Here is a 22,172-nt window from a genome sequence, read left to right as displayed (position 1 = left end):
ATCCTCTTTGTGACCGATCCAAGTTGGAAAGGGTTCTGAAATCCCTGGTAGGAGTGACTGGACTTTCTCTCCTTTTCCCGAGTTGTCAGGTTCTATGAAACTCTAGTTTTGGGTGGTTCAATAGTAGTTTTGGCTTCAGGTCAGTGATTCTTGATTAGTAGTTCATATTTTGATTTTTGTTTGCTTCCGTTCAATCAATGGAGCAAACTGGCGGCGAAGCAAAATACCTCACAAACTCCAGGTTTGGCCATGGGGGTCTATGGAGACTCTATTAGGGGCAGTAACCACAATAAAGTTAGACGGAAGCAATTTTTTGGCAGTCTCAATTAATAAAGATTCATGACTGTAGTAGAGGAAAATGGGGGTACATCACCAAAAACAAAAAGAAACCAACAAAGGATGACCCTACCTATGAGAGGTGGACGTAGGAAAATTACATTGTAGTAGGCGGGTTAGTAAATTCCACGCAACCTCATATTAGCCAGCATAATCTATGGATGGATATTGCAAAGGAAGTGTGGAATAGTGTCATGGAGACCTATTCCTAGAAGTTGAATGTTGCCAAGGCCACAAACTAAAGAATGGTGTGAGCAATCTAAGACAAGGGGAGAATCTCTTAGTTGTTTACTTCTCCATGCCAAAATCTCAGCAGGAGATTGACTTGATGGAGACTGTTGTGTGGGGGTGCACAAAAGATGTTGAGGCACATAGGAAGTTGGTGGAAAGAAATGAGGTTTTTGAGTTCCTTACTAGACTTAACTCGGAATATGATATTGTGAGACAGAATGTTTTAGCAAAAGATGATGTGACCCCATAGTTTTCAAGGTGCAAAGGCAAGGCTAGGCAATAAGAGAGTGCCTTGTCGCCTAGGTGATGGATTTTTTTAAGTAAAAAACATATATTCTAAGGTAGTTCCCTAAGAAAAAGAAACTTCATGTTGATGTATAGAAAATCAACATATTTTAAGGGGGCTGAACCCCTATTCTGTTATAGGAAAAGAAGAAAAGAGAAAGTGGAAGAAGTGTAAGAAGATAATGTGTTGATAAGACAAAATTTTAAGTTCTTCCTTACTTATTGGTTCAGGCTTTGAAGTCTTTGAGGGTTAAATACAGCATTTAGCAATGTTTGTGTTGATTAAACCCTAGCAAATAAGAAAATAAAAAAAAAAGAAATTAGTATATAAACACACAAAGTGAATATTTTAGTTTAATAATGTCTACTTTATAATTATAATCTCAAAAGATAAAAAATATAAAAGTATTTTATAACACCATGTACAAAACTTCTTGGCGATTAGGTAAGGCAAGCCTCAAAGGGCACCTTTTCGCCGAGGCATCGCCTTGACAACTATGGGTGATCCTGTCTCAAGCCTATATGCTATAGTTAGTAGTGAGGAGAGTAGGAGACAGGTTCAATCTGTTGAACCTCGAGTTGTTTACTAGGCTAATGTTAGGATGGAGCTAAAGGTTAATGTTGGAAAGAAGGATATTGTGTGCAAATACTACAAGAAGCCCAAGCACACTAAGGACACATGTTGGATGTTGCATCTAGTTCGTTGAACCTCAAGTTGATCACTATGCTAATGTCAAGATGAAGACAAAAGTTAATTCTGGAAAGAAGAATGTTGTCTGTGAATACTGTAAGAAGCCCAAGCACACTAAAGACACATGTTGGGAGCTGCATTCGGGGCTCATGCCTATCGGATTCAAGAATGGAAAGTGGTAAAAAGAATAAGAGTAGGAAAGGTGGCAGAAATGCAAATATAGCCACCTCCTCATAGAGTGAACAGGGGCCAAGTATTGAAAAATCTATGGGGGAACAACTTGCAACCACCAGTTATGCCATGGACCTTGAAGATAGATGGGAAAAATTGAAAAGTTGTATTTAACCCCAGACTTGACAATGATACTACACTAAGTCTTGGGTTGAGATTCTTTTAATTTGACAACTAGTGAGATCCTCTTAGGGTAAAATACTTGGGTATGTTGGAGCAATTCAGAATATTACCTAAGTGGGTGACCATTGTGATAGCATCAGCCCCTTGGTCAGACAAAGAGAAGATTAAGTCTTATACTCTCTAATAGAAACCTAAAACAGACGGCTAGGGATTTCACCTATTTCTGAAATCTCTTTACAAAATGTATTTATATTTATATTTTATGAAAAAGGTTTGCAAAAGGTTTTAATCCTAGGATCCATCTGAAGAGGGTGTCACACAACATTTAGCAGTTGGGGAAGAGGCCCTTCCCTGTGAGCAATGCTTTGATCATTTAGGACTGAGGTTGAGAGCAAGAGACCATTACAAGGCTGAAACCTAATGGACTTTATCTTATGTCAATCCATTATCCTTTGGCTTCATAGGGTGGTTCAAACCAAGAATCACTTAGACCCAAGTGTTGGGCCCAGACTAAGCCCAATTCGATTGGTCTAGGGGTTTGTTGCCTTTGTTCAATGACTAGGCTCATGTCTTTACTCACATGGGCTGAACCCATATGGACTAATATGAGACTTTTGTGGGCCCCATGCCATACATTATTCAAACCAAATAAGGCTTGCAATAGTTATGTAAATGAACCACTTGAAGAAATGGGCCTTAGCCGATTAACTAGTTAGACTAGTCATTGTCATGTCATTTGGATCGAATATGGGCATGGATATAGGTTTGGATCTCCATATTATCTAACTAAAGACCTACCCAAATCAGATTTGGATTAGTCCTATTACATTAGGAATGAGGTCTATTTAAAGAGACAAGAGGGAGAGTTCAACCACCACTAGTCTTGTTACTCTCTTAAACACACACACTCTCTCTCTCTTCTCTCTGCTTCCCATAAATCCTAATCCAAACTAACTGAGAAGGACCTTGTTTTTTCAATATTTTTTGTTGAGTTTTGATGAAAACATCAGATTTGAAGTGGTTCTTACAGCTGCACAAATCCAAAGTTGTTGGAGAGCCAATTCAACTGAAGACTAGTTACAAGATCGACCTCCAACATCAATTGCGCCATCTTCAGTTGGGAAGCCAAATTGGGTCTGAGTTTTGGGCATGAACCACCACTCTAGAAGCTGCAATTTGTGGACTTTGTATCAGGTACACTCAATTTAATTTTCGAATTCAAATTTGGTTTAAAATCAGAGAATTTGGTTCTCAGGTTCGAACTGATTTTTTTTTAATTCAGCCATTAACCCTTGCTGGTTCGGCCATCAAAACAATTGATCCAGTCCATTCAATAGCAAGTTCCACCTACACCCAAATAATGCGAAAACCCAATTCCAAATATTTGCAGCAACGGAGCAAGATATCAGCAAGTGGTAACAGTCCTCATTCTTCACTTTACACATTGTGCACCAGTTTGGGGACAAACACAAATAAGGTCTCTTCTTTTGCAGGTTGCTGCTTCTTAAGTGGAAACTTTGCTATTTTAGAATATATTTGCAAGAACTAAAGCTTTAAGTTTGTAAGAGATCTTTGTTTTTGTTTATTCTAAAAGTTTATATAAACCAACACTAATTTACAAACACCAATAAAAGGTGACTTAGAAGCTCATAAACTATTACGAAGTGTAAAAGACATAAGAATCTACAAAAAAAAATATTAAAAATGATACATTTAAAATGATGTGCACCAGAAAAAAGATACATTTAAAATGATGTGCACCAGAGCTGAGGTGCAAGGCACACCAGGCATGCATCCTTTGGAAGGATCTGCACCTGGGTTCAGGTGGGGCACATGTCTTAAAATGTGCCTTACCTGTGCACCTATAAACACTTGAGGGCCTTGTCCTGATCATGTTTCATTTTTTCACTTAATTTCTTTATCACCCTTGTCTTGATCATGGTTTCACTTTTTTTCACTTGATTTCTTTATTATCTTTTGTTTGATCCTCTACAATTCGGATAAAAACTTTAAAAGCATTCTCAAGGGAAAATGTGTGGAAAAGTCACTTTCTATACAAATTCTCTTTCGGGGGAATGGGGTGAAGAAGAATTTTAAACTTGATGTCTACCATCAAGAAAAAGAAGAGCTATAAACAAAGTCGTCATCATCACCATTATCTAAGCCTTATCCCAACTATGTGGAGTTAGCTACATGGATCCTGCTCACCATTCTGCTCTATTTAGTGTCGTATACATTATTAAATTATTAGTGCTTAAATCATTTCTTACTACTTCAATCCACGTCCTTTTTGGCATGTATCTAGCCCTTCTATCCCCTTCAACTTGCAACAGATCACTTCTTACAGGTGTTGCAGATGGTCTTTTATGCACATGACTAAGCCATCTTACTCTGCTTTCTCTCATTTTATCACCAATTGCGGCTACTCCTAAGTTCCTTTAAATGACTTCATTTCTAACCCTATCCTTTTTTAGTTTTTCTACTCATCCATCTCATCTTGTGCATCTCTGCAACTAATATTTTGGACCTGTTATATATTGACTACCCAACACTCTGATCCATACAGCATTGCTGGTCTTACAATTGTTTTATAGAATTTTCCTTTTAACTTGAGTGGCATTTACTTATCACATAATATAGACCAATGTTTTAAAACGTGGAGACATGATGCGGGGTGTTCCACTACCTAGAGGCATGAGGCATAGTTTAGAATGTAAGAGGCGTAAGCCTTCCGAACACAAGGAGGTGTAAGACTCCTTAATAGGAGGGGGATGATGAGGAAGAAGAGGCATAAATGTTCCCTTCCCTTCCCTTTTTCTTTTCTTTCTTTTTATTTCCCTTTTTCCTTCTTGTCCTTTCCTTTCTTTTCTTTTTTCTTTTTTGTCTTTTTGTACGAGGTTGGCATGGGGGACATGAGATGTATCATGTACGCCTCTAGCATGCCTCATGAAAAAGGTGTATGAAGCGTATGCCTCAAAGGTATCAATGCCTCTGGCATATCTTCAGGGTGTTTTGGGAGTGCTCCGCCTTGAGGTGCACCTCCAGGCATTTGCCTCCCACGCCTTTTAAAACACTGATATAGACACCATGGAGATGAAATTGCATGAAAAGCAGAAAAACATACATACAATTACAAGAATTTGATGATACACCATGAATTAGGGCAATATAAAGTGAGAATTTGTTTGCTCGGGTGATTGATAATAGAAGCTGAGAAATTATTGGTTCAGCTAAAATGCCCTTGATAACTCCTGCATAATAATTGCATCACTCACTCAAAGGCACTAATGCTTTAAAATTCCAATCCATCATTTCAAGCACCACTGCCTTTAAAAGAGGTTGAAAAGATCATTACATAAGAGTTATATCAATAAATTATTTATAAAGGAATACCTTAAGGTTGCTCAGCATCTTCACAGTTGCAGGATTAAAATAGAGCTGCACAGAGATAATGACATAGTGACACAAAAATGATGAATCAAGAACATAATATAATAAATCATTATTTCATAAATCAAAACAGAATCTAATTGCTTTTCTTATTGAGTCAACGATAATAAAGATTGCAAATAGATGTTCTCAATAGAGCTGTCAATCATCTGGGTTGACCCGACCGAACCAAATTAATTCAACCTAATTACATAGGATCTAGATCTGTATTGTACTCCCAATTACTAATAGAGTAAGTTCTGGGATGATATTTTCAGTCCCAGCCATAACAGGATAGGAATTAAGTTTTCTTGTTCTGATCCATTTAAGACCCCAACTGATTATGTAAATACACATACATAAATACATACATACATATACACATATATATAACCAAAATAATTATACAGTTAACAATCAATAAAAAGGTACCTAGAATTAGCAGATTCACTGTCAAATTACCAGGTTAAAGGCCTCTTAGTCAGAAATTGGGTCCTATGGGGTCAGACCCAATAAGCCTGATTCTGGTTCAGCTCAGGGCCTATTACATTAAGGCCCTACATGGTCTGGGTTGGAACTGAGTCCCAAGTGTTTTCTTATTGGGCTAGGACAAGGTCTAACCCTATGTCAGCCCAAATATGACCATCGACTTAAGCAGAGAAAATGATAACCAGGAAGACTAATACCTGCATGATGAACTTTAGATAGTTGTTGATAGCATATAGAAGAGCAGGGACAGCAAGAAGAACATTGTTGCGAGCTGCCTGCAAGAAATATAGACATTTTAACACAAGTTAAACAAGGTTCTATTATTAAATATTTAGCTAATTCACTTCTCATTATTTCACAAATTAAACTGCATAAATTAACTGAATCCAATAAAACCTTGTCCTAATTATATGGAGTTGAGTACATGAATTCTGTTTCGCCATTCCACTCTATGAATGGAAACTAAGGGCCCATTTGGCATCAATTCTAGAAATTCTCATCCTCAGAATCTATCCAGAAAAAAATGGATTCTAGATTTTCTTGATCCTCTGAGAATATGTCCAAGTGTTTGGCACACCTTTTTCTTGGAACCAGAATTCAGTTTGGCACATCTTACCCACCCTTGCTATATAACACGGAATGGACCATAAAATCTGGGAGCTAACTTTTGGGATGACCATTTGGCCAAACTACTCTGCCTGTAAGGCCTTAGCTTCAAGTAAACCCAGTCTCCTACCTCAAACTGGACATCCCGGTGTCTCTTATCATGGTGAGCCTTCATTTGCTGTTGAACCTTTAGCAAGTTGGCCTTTAAGTCTTTAAGGACTACATCTCTGTCTGTTAGGTGTGCATCTACTTCAGCCACAGAAGTGGATCCCTTCTCATATCGTAGTAAGGAAGGTGGTTCCCTTCTGTATAGAGCATGAAAAGGTGGCATGTGAATTGAAACATGAAAAGACGTGTTATACCAGTATTCTGCCCATGGTAGCCACTTGACCCGCTTCCCGGGGTAATCGCTAGTAAAACACCGAAGGTAGGTCTCAAGGGAATGATTCACCATCTCTGTCTGTCCGTCGGTTTGCAGATGATAGCTGGAGGAATGGTGGAGTTTTGTTCCTTGTACCCAGAAGTATTCAGACCAGAAACGGCTCATGAAAGAGGAGTCACGATCAGAGATAATCGTCTTGGGCATGCCGTGTAAACAGGAGACATCCTTAACAAAAGTTTTGGCCACTTGTGCTGCAGTGTATGGATGGGAATAGTGGTGTGAAATGCGCATACTTGGACAGTCGATCCACAAAAATGGCAATGACTGTCTTCCCACCGGAAGGAGGTAGACCAGCAATGAGATCCATAGATACCTCGTCCCACACTTGTTCCTGGAGCAGTATGGGCTGTAACAGCCCATCTGGGGACTGATTGTCATACTTATGCCATTGACATATCGTACACGTGGCCACATACTCCCTAATCTGTTTCTTCATTCCCACCCAATAAAAATGAGAGGATATCCTATGATAAGTTCGCAGGATGCCTGAATGTCCCCCCCTGTTGGAGAAGCATGAAAAAGCTCCAAGAGGGCCGGAATGTGGGTTGAGTTATCCGGTAACACCATTCTGCCCTTGTGCATCAGAATTTCGTCACAAAGGGAAAAAGTAAGGTTTAAAATGTCGATGTCGATGGAAATGTCGCTTACCAAAATATAGGACATATGTCGAAAATGTTAGAAATGTCGAGAGGAAATATTGTAAAAATTAGAGACATTGTAGAAATATTATGAAATATGTGGAAATATGCAATGATATTTTGTAAAATGATAAAAGAAGCATTAATACATATTTCTAGACTATTATCTTATTCCCAACCGTTAAATAAAGCTAAGAAACTAAGATCATGTTAGGAACTGCCTAACTCAAGGACTCTGCCTCCTGAACGAAAAAGAGAGAGAGAGAGAGAGAGAGAGAGAGAGAGAGAGATTGTATTCCCAAATCAATAATTCCCTCCTAGCTTCCTTTCCTTATTTATATACTGCTGTTACAATTCTGTTATACCAGCCTCTCCACTTGTCCAGTTTGTTCTAGTGGTTGGCTGTTAGTTACATTCTTTAAAGGCTGGCGTGGCCTTTTTTTGTACACCTGTATTCCCTTTATTTGTGTCTCAACAGTCCCTCCTCCCTTGAAAGTGACCTTGCCCTCAAGGTCAAGATGTGGAAATCTATTCTGTAAGTCCAAGTAAGGTTCCCAAGTTGAATCCTCAATTGGGAGACCTGACCATACCACCAATGCCTCTGGTTCGATGTGATTCCCTTTGCGTATCCACCCGAAATCTGTTATCTGGGTAGGCTCAATTTGAACTTGGCCATCTTCCGAGAATGATGGGAGGGTGGTTGCTGTTATTGCTCCTGTTTTTGGCCATTTCTTCAATAGGGATACATGGAATACAGGGTGCAATTTTGACGTTGCTGGGAGGTCAAACCTGTATACCACAGACCAATGCGTTCCACAATCCGAAATGGGCCGAAGTACCTAGGGCTCAGTTTGTTCCACCTGTGGCCTGCCATTGAAACTTGCTTGTATGGTTGTAGTTTAAGGAAGACTTGCTTCCCAATCTGGTGTTGGACAGGCCTCTGCCTTCTGTTGTAGGAGTCTGCCATCCATTGTTGGGCTCAATGGAGGTCGGATTTGAGATCTTGTAACACCCTATCTCGTTGGAGGAGTTGATCTTCTACTGCTGCTACTGTTGTAGACCCTTTCTCATATGGGAGTAGGGGAGGTGAGTCCCGTCCATATAAAGCCCGGAAGGGAGTCATTCCTGCTGCACTATGATACGTGGTATTGTACCACCATTCTGCCCAATGAAGCCACTTGAGCCACTGACGTGGCCTATCCCCTGCATAACACCTTAGACAGGTTTCCAAACTCCGGTTGACCACCTCAGTCTACCCATTTGTTTGAGGGTGGTAGCTGGTAGATTTGAAGAGTTTCACTCCCTGTAGTCAAAAAGTTCTGCCCAGAAACAACTCATAAAAATAGAGTCACAGTCTGAGACAATAGAGTTAGGGGTACCATGCAGTCGTGCCACCTCCTTAGTAAAAATCTCAGCCACCATTGAGACTGTAAAGGGGTGGGACAGAGGGAGAAAATGGCAGTATTTGGTGAATCTATCAACCACAACGAGAATGACGGACTTGCCATAGGAAAGGGGAAGCCCCGTTATGAAGTCCATGGATATATCTGCCCACACACACTTGTGTAGGAATTGGGAGTGGTTGTAGCAGTCCTGCTGGAGACTAGGTATTCGCCTTATTTTTCTGGCAAATGACGCATTCAGCTATGAATTTTGGACCAAATTCTGCATGCCTTTCCAGTGGAATTGGGTTGCTAGTCTCTTGTAAGTGTGCAGGATCCCTGAGTGTCCTCCTGCTGGTGATGAGTGGAACACTTCCAGAAGCTGTTGAATATGGGTCGAATCCTGTAGTATCACCATTCAGCGTTTATACAGCAGCAAGCTATTCTCCACTGTGTACCCTGGGTGGCTAGTAGGGTTCTCTTGGGTCTGTGAACACAGCTTGCTCAGTTGTGGGTGCCTTCCAGCTTCTTCCCTTGGCTGACCCATGATGGAACATGTTGGGCCCGTGAGAAGTAATGGAAATAGTTGTGGCTGGCGCGACAGTGCATCCGCCACCTTGTTAGTGTGCCCTGCCTTGTATTTAATGACATAATCGTAGCCGAGTAATTTGGCTATCCATCGCTGCTGTTCCGGGGATAGTACGGACTGCTCCAACAAAAATTTCAAGCTCTGGTGGTCAGTTCGTATGATGAACCTCCTCCCTAGAAGGTAGGGCCGCCACCTCTGAACTACAAAAACAATTGCTATCAGTTCGCGTTCGTAAACTGACTTGGCCCATTTCTGTGTTGTCATTGCTTTGCTGAAAAACGCTAGTGGCCTTTCTTCTTGCATGAGGATTGCACCAACTCCTTGGCTTGACGCATCACATTCAATGATGAAGTCCTTTGAGAAGTCTGGAAATGCGAGCGTCGGTGGGGATGAGACAGTTGTTTCGAGTGTCTCGAAGGCCTGTTGGGCATACCTAGTCCAGCAGAACCCATTCTTCTTAAGTAAACTTGTCAAGGGGGCAACAATCAGTCCATACCCTCTGATGAATCGACGGTAGTACCCTATTAAACCCAAGAAGCCTCTAACTCCTTAACATTTTGAGGTCGGGGCCAATTTATCATGCTTGAGATCTTTTCTAGGTCTGCTGCTACAATGCCGTTTTCGACTACGTGCCCTAAATAGTGTACTTGTGTCTGTCCAAATGCGCACTTTGACTCCTTTGCAAGGAGTTTATGAGTCCGTAGTAGTTCCAAGGTGATTTGTAGATGTACTAGATGTTCGTCCCATGTAGCGCTATATACAAGTATATCATAAAAAAAAAACGAGTATAAATTTGCGCAAATGGGGTCGAAATATGTCATTCATAAGTGCTTGGAACGTAGCTGGTGCATTGGTCAACCCAAACGGCATGACCAGAAACTCATAATGCCCTTCGTGTGTACAAAAGGCAGTCTTGTGGATGTCTCCCTCATGGACCCGAATTTGATGATATCCCGATCTCAGGTCTAGTTTAGAGGATATGGTGGCCCTGCCAAGTTCATCGATTACCGGTATGGGAAATCGATCCTTCACAGTAATGTTGTTCAGAGCCCTATAGTCTATACAAAACCGCCATGTCCCATCCTTCTTTTTCACAAGTAATACTGGCGAGGAGAATGGGCTTTGGCTGTGTTGTATAATTTTTCTGTCAAGCATATCTTGCACTTGCCTCTCAATCTCTAGTTTCTAAAAATAGGGGTAACGATAGGGCCTTACATTTGTGGGTGTAGTTCCGGGCAGCAATGGAATGCAATGATCATGGGCACGTTTCGGTGGTAGTTCCTCATGTTCTTGGAAGATCACCGAGAACTTCTGAAGTAGCTGCTATAGTTGTGTGCGGCCTTCTTCGGATTTGCTTCCTTGGGCTAGAATGGGGTCGTTCCCGTGGGAGTCTATCTGCATTAAAATGATGTGGGTTGAGTCTGTTGCCTGTTTCCTTAGGGAGGCAAGATTAATGGGTCATGGACCCTTGGACAGCTGCCCTTGAATATGCACCTGAGAACTGCCCACTTGAAAATCCATGGTGAGACAGGCCCAATCACATATCACCAGCCCTAGTTGCCTTAACCATTGGACACCGAGAACTACATCTGCTCCACTGATTTCCAGGGGGTGTGCAGATCTACCTCGAACTCATGTCCTTGTATCTTCATCTTTAAATTTGTGCACGTATTGTCGCACACCAGGTTGCTCCCATTAGCTACGTGCACCCGGAATGTTGTACATGGTTGGATCGGAATCCCTAGTTGTCTAACCAATGTTTGGGTAATGAAATTGAGTGTGTTGCCACTGTCTATCAGAACCGACACATGGCGCCCTTGTACCAGTCCGGTTACTCTCATAGTTTGAGAAGAAGCAAGACCGGTCAAGGCTTGCAGGGATACTTCTGGGTATTCCTTTGTCCATTGCCCCCATTCTTGGTTGTCCATTGGCTCTTCAATGTCTGTTGATTGCTCGACGTATTCGGTTTTAGGTTGAAGGGATACTTCCGGGCAATGTCTGTTGATTGCCCGAAATTGTCTCCACATGCGTAACAAAGGCCCTTTTCCCATCGGGCTTGCATCTCAGCCTAGGTTAACCTCTTGGTTGAGTCGGGGCTTGAACCAGAGTTGGCGTCCTTGCATGTGATTCCTAGTCCTGGTCTAGACTCCGGTTTACCCAAGATACCTGGTTCTGGGTTCGGTATACCAGGTCTGATCGCATCTCCCAGAGATCGATTAATCCTTCTTACCCGATTCAGTTTGTCTTCATGTAGTCGAGCTAATGCTGCTGCTTCAAGAACGGTGGTAGGTTGCATGGCTTTTACCTCCAGCCGCAATTCTTCCCTAAGTCCACCAACAAAACTGCCGACAAGCGCTTTTTTTGGCCAGCCTTCCACGCGCATAGCTAACCTTTCGAATGCCATCTGATAATCTTGGACGGAACCGGTCTGTCGTAGCTTAGCAAGGCTTTCATCATAGTTCTCAAAAGCAGAGACTCCAAATCGCATGGTTAAGGCATCGGTGAAGTCCGCCCATGTGGCTCTTAGTTGTCATCGCCGGTACCACTGGTACCAGACGATCGCCTCTCCTTCGAGGTGTGCAAAAGCTAATGGAACACGATCAGGTCCTTGTGTGTCGTGGTAATCAAAGTATCTTTCTGTTCGCAGAAGCCAGGATGTGGGATCTCCCTTTGCGAAGATGGGAAACTCGAATCTTGTTGTTCTTGATCCGCTTTGATGATTGGTGTCATTGCGCTCTTCCTGATTCGACGCGGGTGGTGCCTGTGGCAATCGTTCAAGCAAGGATGCGAAGCTTTCTTTGATTTCTTTGACATCAGCCGATATTCTTTGCATTTCTCCTTCCATGTTGTCGACTTTGTTCTCCATTGTGGACGACCTTGTGCTTGGCATCTTGGCTCTGATACCAACTTGTTAGGAACTGCCTAACTCAGGGACTCTTTCGAGGAAGCCTGCCTCCTGAACGAGAGAGAGAGAGAGAGAAAGAGAGAGAGAGAGAGAGAGATTGTATTCCCAAATCAATAATTCCCTCCTAGCTTCCTTTCCTTATTTATATATTGTTGTTACAATTCTGTTATACCAGCCTCTCCACTTGTCCAGTTTGTTATTTAGTTTGTTCTAGTGGTTGGCTGTTAGTTACATTCTTTAAAGGCTGGCGTGGCCTTTTCTTGTACACTTGTATTCCCTTTATTTCTGTCTCAACAGATCAATAACAAATTAGTAAATGGCGATTTACTGATTTATTATGCATTTTAGTGTTTTTACAAGGTTATCTGATATTTTCTTTTCTTATTTTTAATTCTGATTTATTATAAATTCTAATATATTTATTTCACACTAGTAAATAGAAATACATTTATTCTGATTTTTTTAAAATATTAAAGTTATAATACATTATGTTTTATTATAAATTTAATAAACCGATTCTCTTTTTTGTAGTATTAAGATTAAGATAAATTCTGATTTCTTATAAAACTTAATGAATTTATTATGATTTTTAATACTAAATTTATAATAAATTATGATTTAGTATAAAATTTATTAAATTTATTCTGATTTTTTACATTAAATGTAGAATATGGCTTCTTATAAAATTTAATAAACATTTTCTGATTTTAATAAATATTTTAAAAAATACTAACTAGTTAACATTTTATTACTTGAAAAATACTTTATGTTTTATATTATAAAGTAATTAATTTATTCTTTTGTTTTTATATTTTGTTAATTCTTTTTATAAATATTTTATTTGAAATATTAAATAGAAACTATCAATGGAATAATCTATATAAATATACTGTATAAAATTAGTATAATATACTAATATATTATATTTTTAATGTACATTAGTCGACATAATAGGAAAAACTGCATTTTTTTGGTTATTTGGACCGATTTGGTTGACATTTCCGAAATATAGGAAATGTCGACTGACATAATGTAATTTTTATATTACCATCTATTTCCATGTCGGGGAGCCTCGACATCGACATATGTCGGGTGACATTAGCGACGTTAGCGACGTTAGTGACATTTGGCGACATTTGAAACCATGGGAAAAACCAGGTGGGACTTGTTCCCCTTCCCCATTCAAAATCTGGTTTCTGATCTTAGTGAGGCTAACATCATTAGAGGCTTCCTCCCTCAGCTGTGTCATAAATGGGTAAGTGAGCTTAGAAGCCACCAGCTGACAGAATTCATGTTGCCTTGACAAAGCATCCACAACCAAATGGGATGGGCCTGTTTTGTACTCTATTGTGAAGTCAAAGCCCAGCAGCTTATATAGCCACTTTTGCTGTACCTCATTCAGAACAGGTTGTTCTATTAGATATCTTAAGCTTCTTTGATCGGAGCGAATGGTAAAAGCTCGACCCAACAAGTACCCCCTCCACTTTTGCACAGCCAAAACCACCACTATGATTGAGCATGTACTCTAATCTGATGGTACCCTGCCCATAAATCTAATTTGGGGAAAATCTTAGCCATGACAAGCTCATCCAGCAGTTCATCAATTACGGGTATCGAGAACTGATCACAAACCGTAATCTTATTTAAGGCACGGTAGTCAATGCAAAAATGCCATGTGTCATCTTTCTTCTTAACCAAGAGAACCAGTGCTGAATGTGGACTGTTAGTAAGCTGAATCATGCCTTTCTCACTGAGTTCCTTCACCAATTTTTCTATTTCTGTTTTCTGGCAATGCGGATACCGATAGGGCTGCACATTAGCAAGTGCAGCACCCAGTTTGATTGAAATCCGATGGTCATGCAACCGCACTGGAGGTAAGCCAGAAGGTTCTTGGAAAACATCTAAGTAATCAGTGAGCAGTAAGTCAGTAACTGCAATTCTATTTCCTGTGTTTCAGAAATAGTTTCGGTGTCGTTCCTGGTCAAGGTTGGGTCTGGTTGACTCACGCCCAAGTTCATTAGTATAGCTCCCTTCACACCAGTTCCCGTCTTCAAAGTAAGGTTTAACTTCTCTTGTTGAATCGGGTTGGGTTCCATGCCATTAAGGTGACACCGCTTGCCCTAGCTCTAGAAATCCATCGTGAGGTGGGCCCAATCACATGTTACTGGACCCAACTCCGTTAACCACTGAATTCCTAACAACACATCAGCACCACAAAATTCCAACGGATACAAATCCACCTGGAATTCACATCCCTGCATCTGTAACTTGAACCCTTTGCATACTTTGCCGCACCGGATACAGTTATCATCAGCTACATGGACGGAGAACGGGTTGGTCGGTTCAATCGCCAGTCCCAGCTGCCTAGCCAGTATAGTGTTAATGAAGTTCAGAGTACTACTATTGTCGATTAACACTATGATCCGTTGACCCATAAGCCAGCCCATCACCCGCATTGTCTAGGTTGAATGTGACCCAGTGAGAGCTTGTAAGAAAATGGTTGGCACTTCCAGTTCCCCTATTTGGCCCGGTTCATCCTTGTCGTCGGCCCAGTTGTCTTCATAGTCTCCTTTAGAGTCGATTTGTAAGGTGAACACCTGATGTCACTTACATTTGTGTCTCAGGAAAAATTTCCCATCGCAGTTGTAGCAAAGTCCCCATTACCTACGGGCTTGCATTTTTTACCAAGAGAGCCTCTTTAGTGGAATGGTTTGAGTTGGTGCCGTTGTTGCCTTGGCAGTCGGACCTTCGGGTCAACTGGGCAGAGTCTTCAAGATTGGTCCCACACCTCGAGACCACCAATGAAGCATCCCACGAGTGCATTCTCCGGCCAGCCATACACTCTCATTGCTAGTCGCTCAAACACAACCTAGTATTCCCGCACAATGCCAACTTGTCTCAGCTTTGATAGGGCTTCATCAAAATGTTCGAAAGACGATGGTCCAAAGCGAACACAGAGGGCTTCCAAAAATTCTTTCCATTGGAACCAGTTGATTGCCTCTCCTTCTAAGTACACTGAAGCGATAAACACTCTCCGGTGGCTCGCAATCTCCTAGATATCGAAGTATCGCTCTGCTCTGTAGATCAAAAAAAGAGGATCTTCTCCACTAAAAGCAAGGAAGTCCACTCTAATTTGTCGATGATTATTTCCGTCGAATCGGTGAGCACTATCTTGATTGGAACTTTCGTAATCATTTTCTTTGTTGTTTGGGGATGCATTTATCTTCTTACACTATGACATCACCGCTGAGATCGCTTCCTTGATCTCTTGCAGGTCACCAAAGAATTTGTGCAGACCGACCTCAATTCGATCCACTCTCTCTTCCACTAACGCTGATCTGGTCTGCGGCATGGAGAATCAATTCGCCAAATGTAGTCATTGGCTCTGATACCAGAATTGATGAGAACCTGCTCACCACAGGAGTCTTCTCCGAGGGAGATTTTGCCTCCTAAAATAAGAAATAGAGAGAGAGAGAGAGAGAGAGAGAGAGAGAGAGAAGAAAAGAGAGAAATCCGAGAAATGGCTCGATGCCTTTATGCCATGGACTATTTATAGATGTCAATTACCCCCTTATTAGCCATAATGGGCCATCTTGCAAGGTCCCCGAGTATACACTTGTTTAACGGGCCTAAATGGACTATTCACAGTTCTATCTTTATCAGCAACTCCATGAAACTCCCACAATACAACTTTTTTCGAAAATCATCTTAAGATTGAAAATTAGCCCAAAAAGTTGTACTATCAACTTGAGATCCCTAACCCAATTTCTATTTCCTCCTTCACAAAAAAAAAAAAAAAAAAAGTAAAGTAAAGTATCATCTACAAACTGCAAATGTGTAATTGGAACACTGCCCCGCCCAACCTTCTAGCCCCTCACCAACTCATGTTAGTCTAACCTAGCAATAAGCATTCCAAGAACCTCAACATCATAGTGAAAAGAAAGGGAGATAGGGGGTCTCCTTCTCTAATCCCTCTTAAGGCTTGGAAGAAGTCCACCATAGTTCCATTCACCAATAAGGAGTAATGATAGATCTTAACACATCCTCTTATCTATTTATATTATCTCTCCCCAAATCTAAATTCCTCAAAACTCCCAACAAAAAGGACCAATCCACCATATCATAAGCTTTCTCCAAATTCAACTTACAAACAAAGCCTTTCTTCCCAAATCTTTTGAAATCCTCCACACATTCATTAGTAATTAGGATTTAGTCAGTGATTTGCCTACCCCTTACAAAAGCACCCTAATTTGGACAGATAACAAGAGGGAGAGCAACTCTCATCCTCAAAGATAGGACCTTAGATATAATTTTATAAAGACTGGTTACCAAGCTAATGGGTCTAAACTCACAAGGATGTGTTGAATCACTTTTCTTTGGCACCAAAGCAATGAAGGTCGAATTGAGGCCTAGATTAATTACTCCTCTTTCATAGTACTCCTCAAACACTCCCAGCAAATCTTCTTCCAAAATGTCCTAGCAATCTTGGCAAAATGCCATTGTGAAACCATCTGGTCCTAGAGCTTTGCATTTATCCATGGAGTAGACCGCCTGCCTAATTTACCCTGCTCAAATCTTCTCTCCAACCAGTTCTTCATTTCATCCAGGATCTCAGCAATCAAACCCCTCAAGCCAAACTCTTTCCCTCAAAGGTCTTCTGTAGATTGATCTAAAATGTTCTTTAAAAGGCCCCTGCTATCTCATTCTGATATGTTAAAGAAACCCCATCAACTACTAATATTGAGATATTATTCCTTCTCTTCCTTCCAACAGTCAAAGCATGAAAAATTTTGGTATTTCTGTCCCCTTCCTTAATCCACTTATGCCTTGATTTCTGCCAACAACTTATTTCCTCCTTGTGGAGAATCCAGTTGCTTCGTCAAGGACTTCCTTGTTTCTTTATCTCTTTCCTCAAAGGAAACCCTCTCCAAACAGTTGTTCATTTCATCCAGGATCGTCAGCAATCAAGCCCCTCAAGCCAAACTCTTTCCCTCAAAGGTCTTCTGTAGATTGATCTAAAATGTTCTTTAAAAGGCCCCTGCTATCTCATTCTGATGTGTTAAAGAAACCCCATCAACTACTAATATTGAGATATTTATTATTCCTTCTCTTCCTTCCAACAGTCAAAGCATGAAAAAATTAGGTATTTCTGTCCCCTTCCTTAATCCACTTATGCCTTGATTTCAGCCTCCAACTTATTTCCTCCTTGTGGAGAATCCAGTTGCTTCGTCAAGGACTTCCTTGTTTCTTTCTCTCTTTCCTCAAAGGAAACCCTCTCCTCCTTTTTATCTAATTCCTCAATTTGGTGAATCAAAGATTGCTTCTTCTCTTCAATCTTCCCGAACTCCAAAGTGTTCTACTCCTTGATTCTGGATTTTAAATCTTGCTACTTGTGAAATCTTATCTCTTCCCATTCAGCTCTTGGGTTGCTCTCCCCCACCACTCGAATCTTTTGAACGAAATCCAGATGGCACAGCCACATGTTCTCAAACCAAAAGGGAGCTGGTCCTTTTCGAACAAGATCCTCCTTGCAAATGGAGAAAGGCCATGTGATCCAAGGTAAGCCTAGGCAGAGTTCTAGACACTAAATCAACCGAATGTTCCACCCAATTCACTGAGAAAAGAAATCTATCTAGTTTATACCAAATTGGCCTGGCTTGGAGATTGGACCAGGTGTAACTACTATGCAGAAGAGGTAACTCTCTAAGCTCAAACACATAAATAAATTGATTGAATCTTCTTGTATCTGTTGTAATACCTTTACTCTTATTATTTATTTCTTCAATGAACCTGATCACATTAAAATCTCCACCAATACACCAAAGGTCCATCCCACAGCCCTCTTATATCTCCCAATCCCTCCCCCATTTCATTCCTCTCCCTATAACCATTCGAACCATACAAATTTGTTAATACCCATTCAAAGCCATCCTCCACTTGCCGAAATTTCACAGATACTGTAAACTTGCCCACAACCAAGCTTTGGTCAAGGATTACGGCTTAATTCGTGTGTGAACACCACGGAAGACTTCTGCACTTGTGGAAGCCAGGTTTTTACAGATATGAGCATATTTTGGCATGATTAATTAAACAAATTGGTTAGGAACTACCGTGTAGGAATTTTTCCTAGGAAAGATAATTTCTCTCTTGTGAAGAGCAAATTGAATTAAATGAATCAAATTTTAACAAAATTCAAACCTTTAATGGACAAGCTGTTAGGACAATACTTTAATAATACTGCAAACCATTTTTTAAGCCTTGCATATCTTATTCCTTCCCTGTTATTTTTTCTCAAACATTTAATTGCCAATCATCCAGGAAAAAGTTACTGAAATGGAAGGGATAAAGAAGCATGAGATCAAGGATTATGTCCTAATTCGTTTGTCAACACCATGGAGGATTTCTGCACTTGTGGAAGCCAGGTTTTTACAGATATGAGAATATTTTGGCTTGATTAATTAAACAAATAGGTTAGGGACTACTGTGTAGGAATCTTTCCTAGGAAAGAAATTTTCTCTCTTGTGAAGAGCAAATTTAACTAAATGAATCAAATTTTAACAAAATTCAAACCTTCCCTGTTATTTCCTAAATTACCTTTAAATGGACAAGCTGCTAGGACAATACTTTAATATTCACACACATAGACAAGAATAAAATAAACACATTAGAAATACGTACATAACACACATCTGATGTGTATAAACATCTACTATTAAATCCACCGAATCATTTTAGAAACCAATTCATTAATGAATATCAAATTAACAGAGTAATCCCTAAAATTTCCATGTTATAGTTTACTGATAATTCACTATTTTATGTGATGCATCCAAGGAATAGATAGCTATGCTTGGTCATGTGGAGTGTACTTCATGCAGTATTATGGGGGTCTAGGAGGAAAGGCCTACATGGTAGTCAACAATAAAGATAGCTCTCTTTAGAGAGCAAAGGAGATGATCAGTTCACCATCCAAGTTTGGCTGGATCTCTAGCAAGGACATGGATAACTAGAAATGAATTACTTTGGGGGACACCAGATGTGGGGTGAGTTTGCTATTCTGATTTATGTTTAAGTGATGTGCAGGATGGCCAGCCTTGGTTAAGTTTTTCTACTGTATCTACATTGCATCTCATCTGAATGTTGGGTTATGTTTTTCCTGTGCTAATAAAATAATGTGATTTACTGATGCCGATCAAAAAACCATCCAATGTATCCATTGAGTATTGACTCAATTTGTTCCTGAAGTAGATATATCTCCATTATTCTTCTGAATTCTGATTTTACCCAATTCATGATCATCCATGAAGAAAATTGGTAGGGAATCATAAAACAGCAGAAAAGAACACCAGTATAAACTGCTAAATGAAAAAGAAATTAATATTACCTGAAACAAGAGCATAATGATTGCAAATAAAACCTTTGCAGCCTCTGTTAAAAAGTTAACACTGATAGGACTAAACTTGAAACTTCCATCCACTTTAGACATATAAACCAAAATAGGCTGCACAAGAACCACAACAACAATATAAATTGCTCTGAAGTGTATAAATAAGAGTTATTGGCAGCAAGATCAAGTTGTTGTGCACATAAACATAATACCAGAAAAGTCTACTAGCGCTTCTAAAATAATTTTTTTTGTATACAAAAATAATTTTGTGATCTACAGCATGACTGGTGAATTTTCCAAGTTAACCGGAAGGACAAGTTGCACAAAGTAAAACTTGGAAAAGCCAATCATTGACAATAATTGACCCACTGAGGATTTTTTTTAGAATAGCTCAAATTGTTGTCCAAATAAAATACAATTTACACAGACAGTAGGATCTTGAAAAACGAGTTTTAGAGCTATCCTCTCCCCAATGTAAGATAAAAAAAATGGGTAGACTAACAAAAGAAAAGTTCATGTCGGTCATGGTTTACTCTATTATCTTTAATGGGAAAATAAGATCAAAAGACAATCACCTGTAGACCGACCAAGATGCAATCCCCAACAACCAAAAAGACATTGAGGGCACGGTACTTTGATGATATCTTGCTCCTGTGCCGGTCATATGCCCTTGACACGGTCCTTGTGGTTGGGGAGACCAATTTGGCGTGGCAGACACTGCATTCTATCATCCCGTTCTTCATTTGCCGAAGTCTCGAAGTTGTCAACAAGTATCAAAATTGTATCTACAATGCACGAAGGTGGACAGGTAGAACTAGAGCATCAGCACTAGGTGAACCCTAAAAACATCTTTGTAAAGAGGAAACCACCCAAATAACCTACATGTGGAAAGTTGAAATCAACCATCATTAGAAAGTCACGCCCCACAGACTATAGTTTCTTTTAACAATTTATGGAGTACATGCTTTACAGAATTAGATCTGTTTGAATTAGATAAATTAGTAGTTTCAGAAAGCTATTAGATAAAACCACAACTCCAAAAGCCTACATGTCCAGTAAGCTGCGTCCAATTGAAACATACCTCCACTGCCACAACCAAAATTCAACAAGATCTTGTCGTCAAAACAAAATATCTCGATATGCGAATCAAATAATCATATAATCCTCAAGATTTTCCTGGAAATCAAAAGATCAAATCCAAAATGTCAAGACTTCAGTTACAAAACCGAGATCTTGCAAATTCCGAAGACAAAATTGAGCTTCCTCAACAGATTCAAAAAACTAGATGCCTAGACAGGTACAATCAAATCAAAACTCCTTTAAGCACTAAAAAAAATCTCTGTCGGCATGCCCCAACCCACAATCCAAGCACCAAACAGCCGGAATTCACAGCCTCCCAATGAGATTCAAATACCTGGGGCCATGAATTCACCAAACATCGATACGATTCGAGGAATTGGCCCGGCAAAAAAGGGACAATTCTTCGATCTGGTCCAAAACTCAAACAAAGAGAAATAACCGGTTTGGGTACTCAGGTTCAGCTATGGAGATCCAGATATGCGAAAAATCTGCAGAGAGGGCGTTTGAGCAGTATAATAAGCCGAAACGTTTGCTTCCAGTTCCTCTTTGTATCTTTTTATTCTTGCTTCAATTTTGGAATCCAGTGTTCTTGCGCGTTTTGCATTTGGAGGGCAGGTTGTATATATCTTTTTGCATTTTTCCCGTGTTTATAATTTGTAATAGTCTATTCTTGTCCCCGAAATGCCCCGTATTTTCTACTGGATTTACTAATGAATCCTATAAAATTTCTTTAATCATATTTATTTTTCAATAAATGAATAATATTGATTATTTTTTATTTCTTTTGAAGAATTACACAACTGGGATACCTTACCAACCAGTTGGTTGGCACTTGGCAATTAATAATGCTTGATTCGTGATATATGAATATCAGTTTAACTTTTTTGGCGATTGGATTATACCGGTTGGTTGGTTATTAATTTCTTAAAGGTATGGTACCTTTTCGCTATCATAGTCAGATTTTGGGCCTATCGGGTTTTCAGATGCTAGTCTTGTGGCCTTGATGCCTGTTCTCCTAACTTCAATAGGACCTCTCCTGGTGGCGGGTCCTAATCCTTCCAGCAAAACAAAAAAAAAAAAAACGTCATTTGGTAAGTTAATTCCTTCAATAAATCCTTCTCGAGTCTTTTGGCCTATAGGGATGCATATGGGTCGAATCTAATTCAAAGTCTGATTCTATTTTTGTCGGATTAGTACATCCTTATTTTGGATCTTCAGATCGGCTCGATGAATCGGATGTCATTACATATTGGATTGGATTTGGATTACCCTCATTCAATCTAAAAGGATTTGTTATTTATATTGTATTTTTATAATTTTTTATATTA

General features: G+C 39.9%; 1 protein-coding gene across 1 annotated transcript in view; it reads right to left on the bottom strand.

The window, feature by feature from the left end:
• Positions 1-21,462, bottom strand: part of LOC148873150 (CMP-sialic acid transporter 5-like) — a 58,942-nt gene extending 37,480 nt beyond the window's left edge. Inside the window, exons 1-6 of the mRNA XM_088963384.1 lie at positions 21,179-21,462; positions 20,846-20,940; positions 20,340-20,642; positions 19,762-19,878; positions 6,013-6,090; positions 5,291-5,335 (exon numbers count right to left, since the gene is read on the bottom strand). Coding sequence (XP_088819510.1) covers positions 5,291-5,335; positions 6,013-6,090; positions 19,762-19,878; positions 20,340-20,507 — 408 coding nt within the window. The 5' untranslated portion in view covers positions 20,508-20,642; positions 20,846-20,940; positions 21,179-21,462. The remainder of the gene's footprint in view (positions 1-5,290; positions 5,336-6,012; positions 6,091-19,761; positions 19,879-20,339; positions 20,643-20,845; positions 20,941-21,178) is intronic.
• Positions 21,463-22,172: the final 710 nt, after the last annotated feature.

The sequence above is a fragment of the Nelumbo lutea genome, chromosome 1 (genome assembly GCF_056320005.1).
Source record: "Nelumbo lutea isolate HS-2025 chromosome 1, American lotus-T2T, whole genome shotgun sequence".
In the NCBI taxonomy this organism is placed as follows: Eukaryota; Viridiplantae; Streptophyta; class Magnoliopsida; order Proteales; family Nelumbonaceae; genus Nelumbo; species Nelumbo lutea.
The sequence above is the reverse complement of the archived record's forward strand: the minus strand, read 5'-3'. Positions and strand labels throughout refer to the sequence as shown.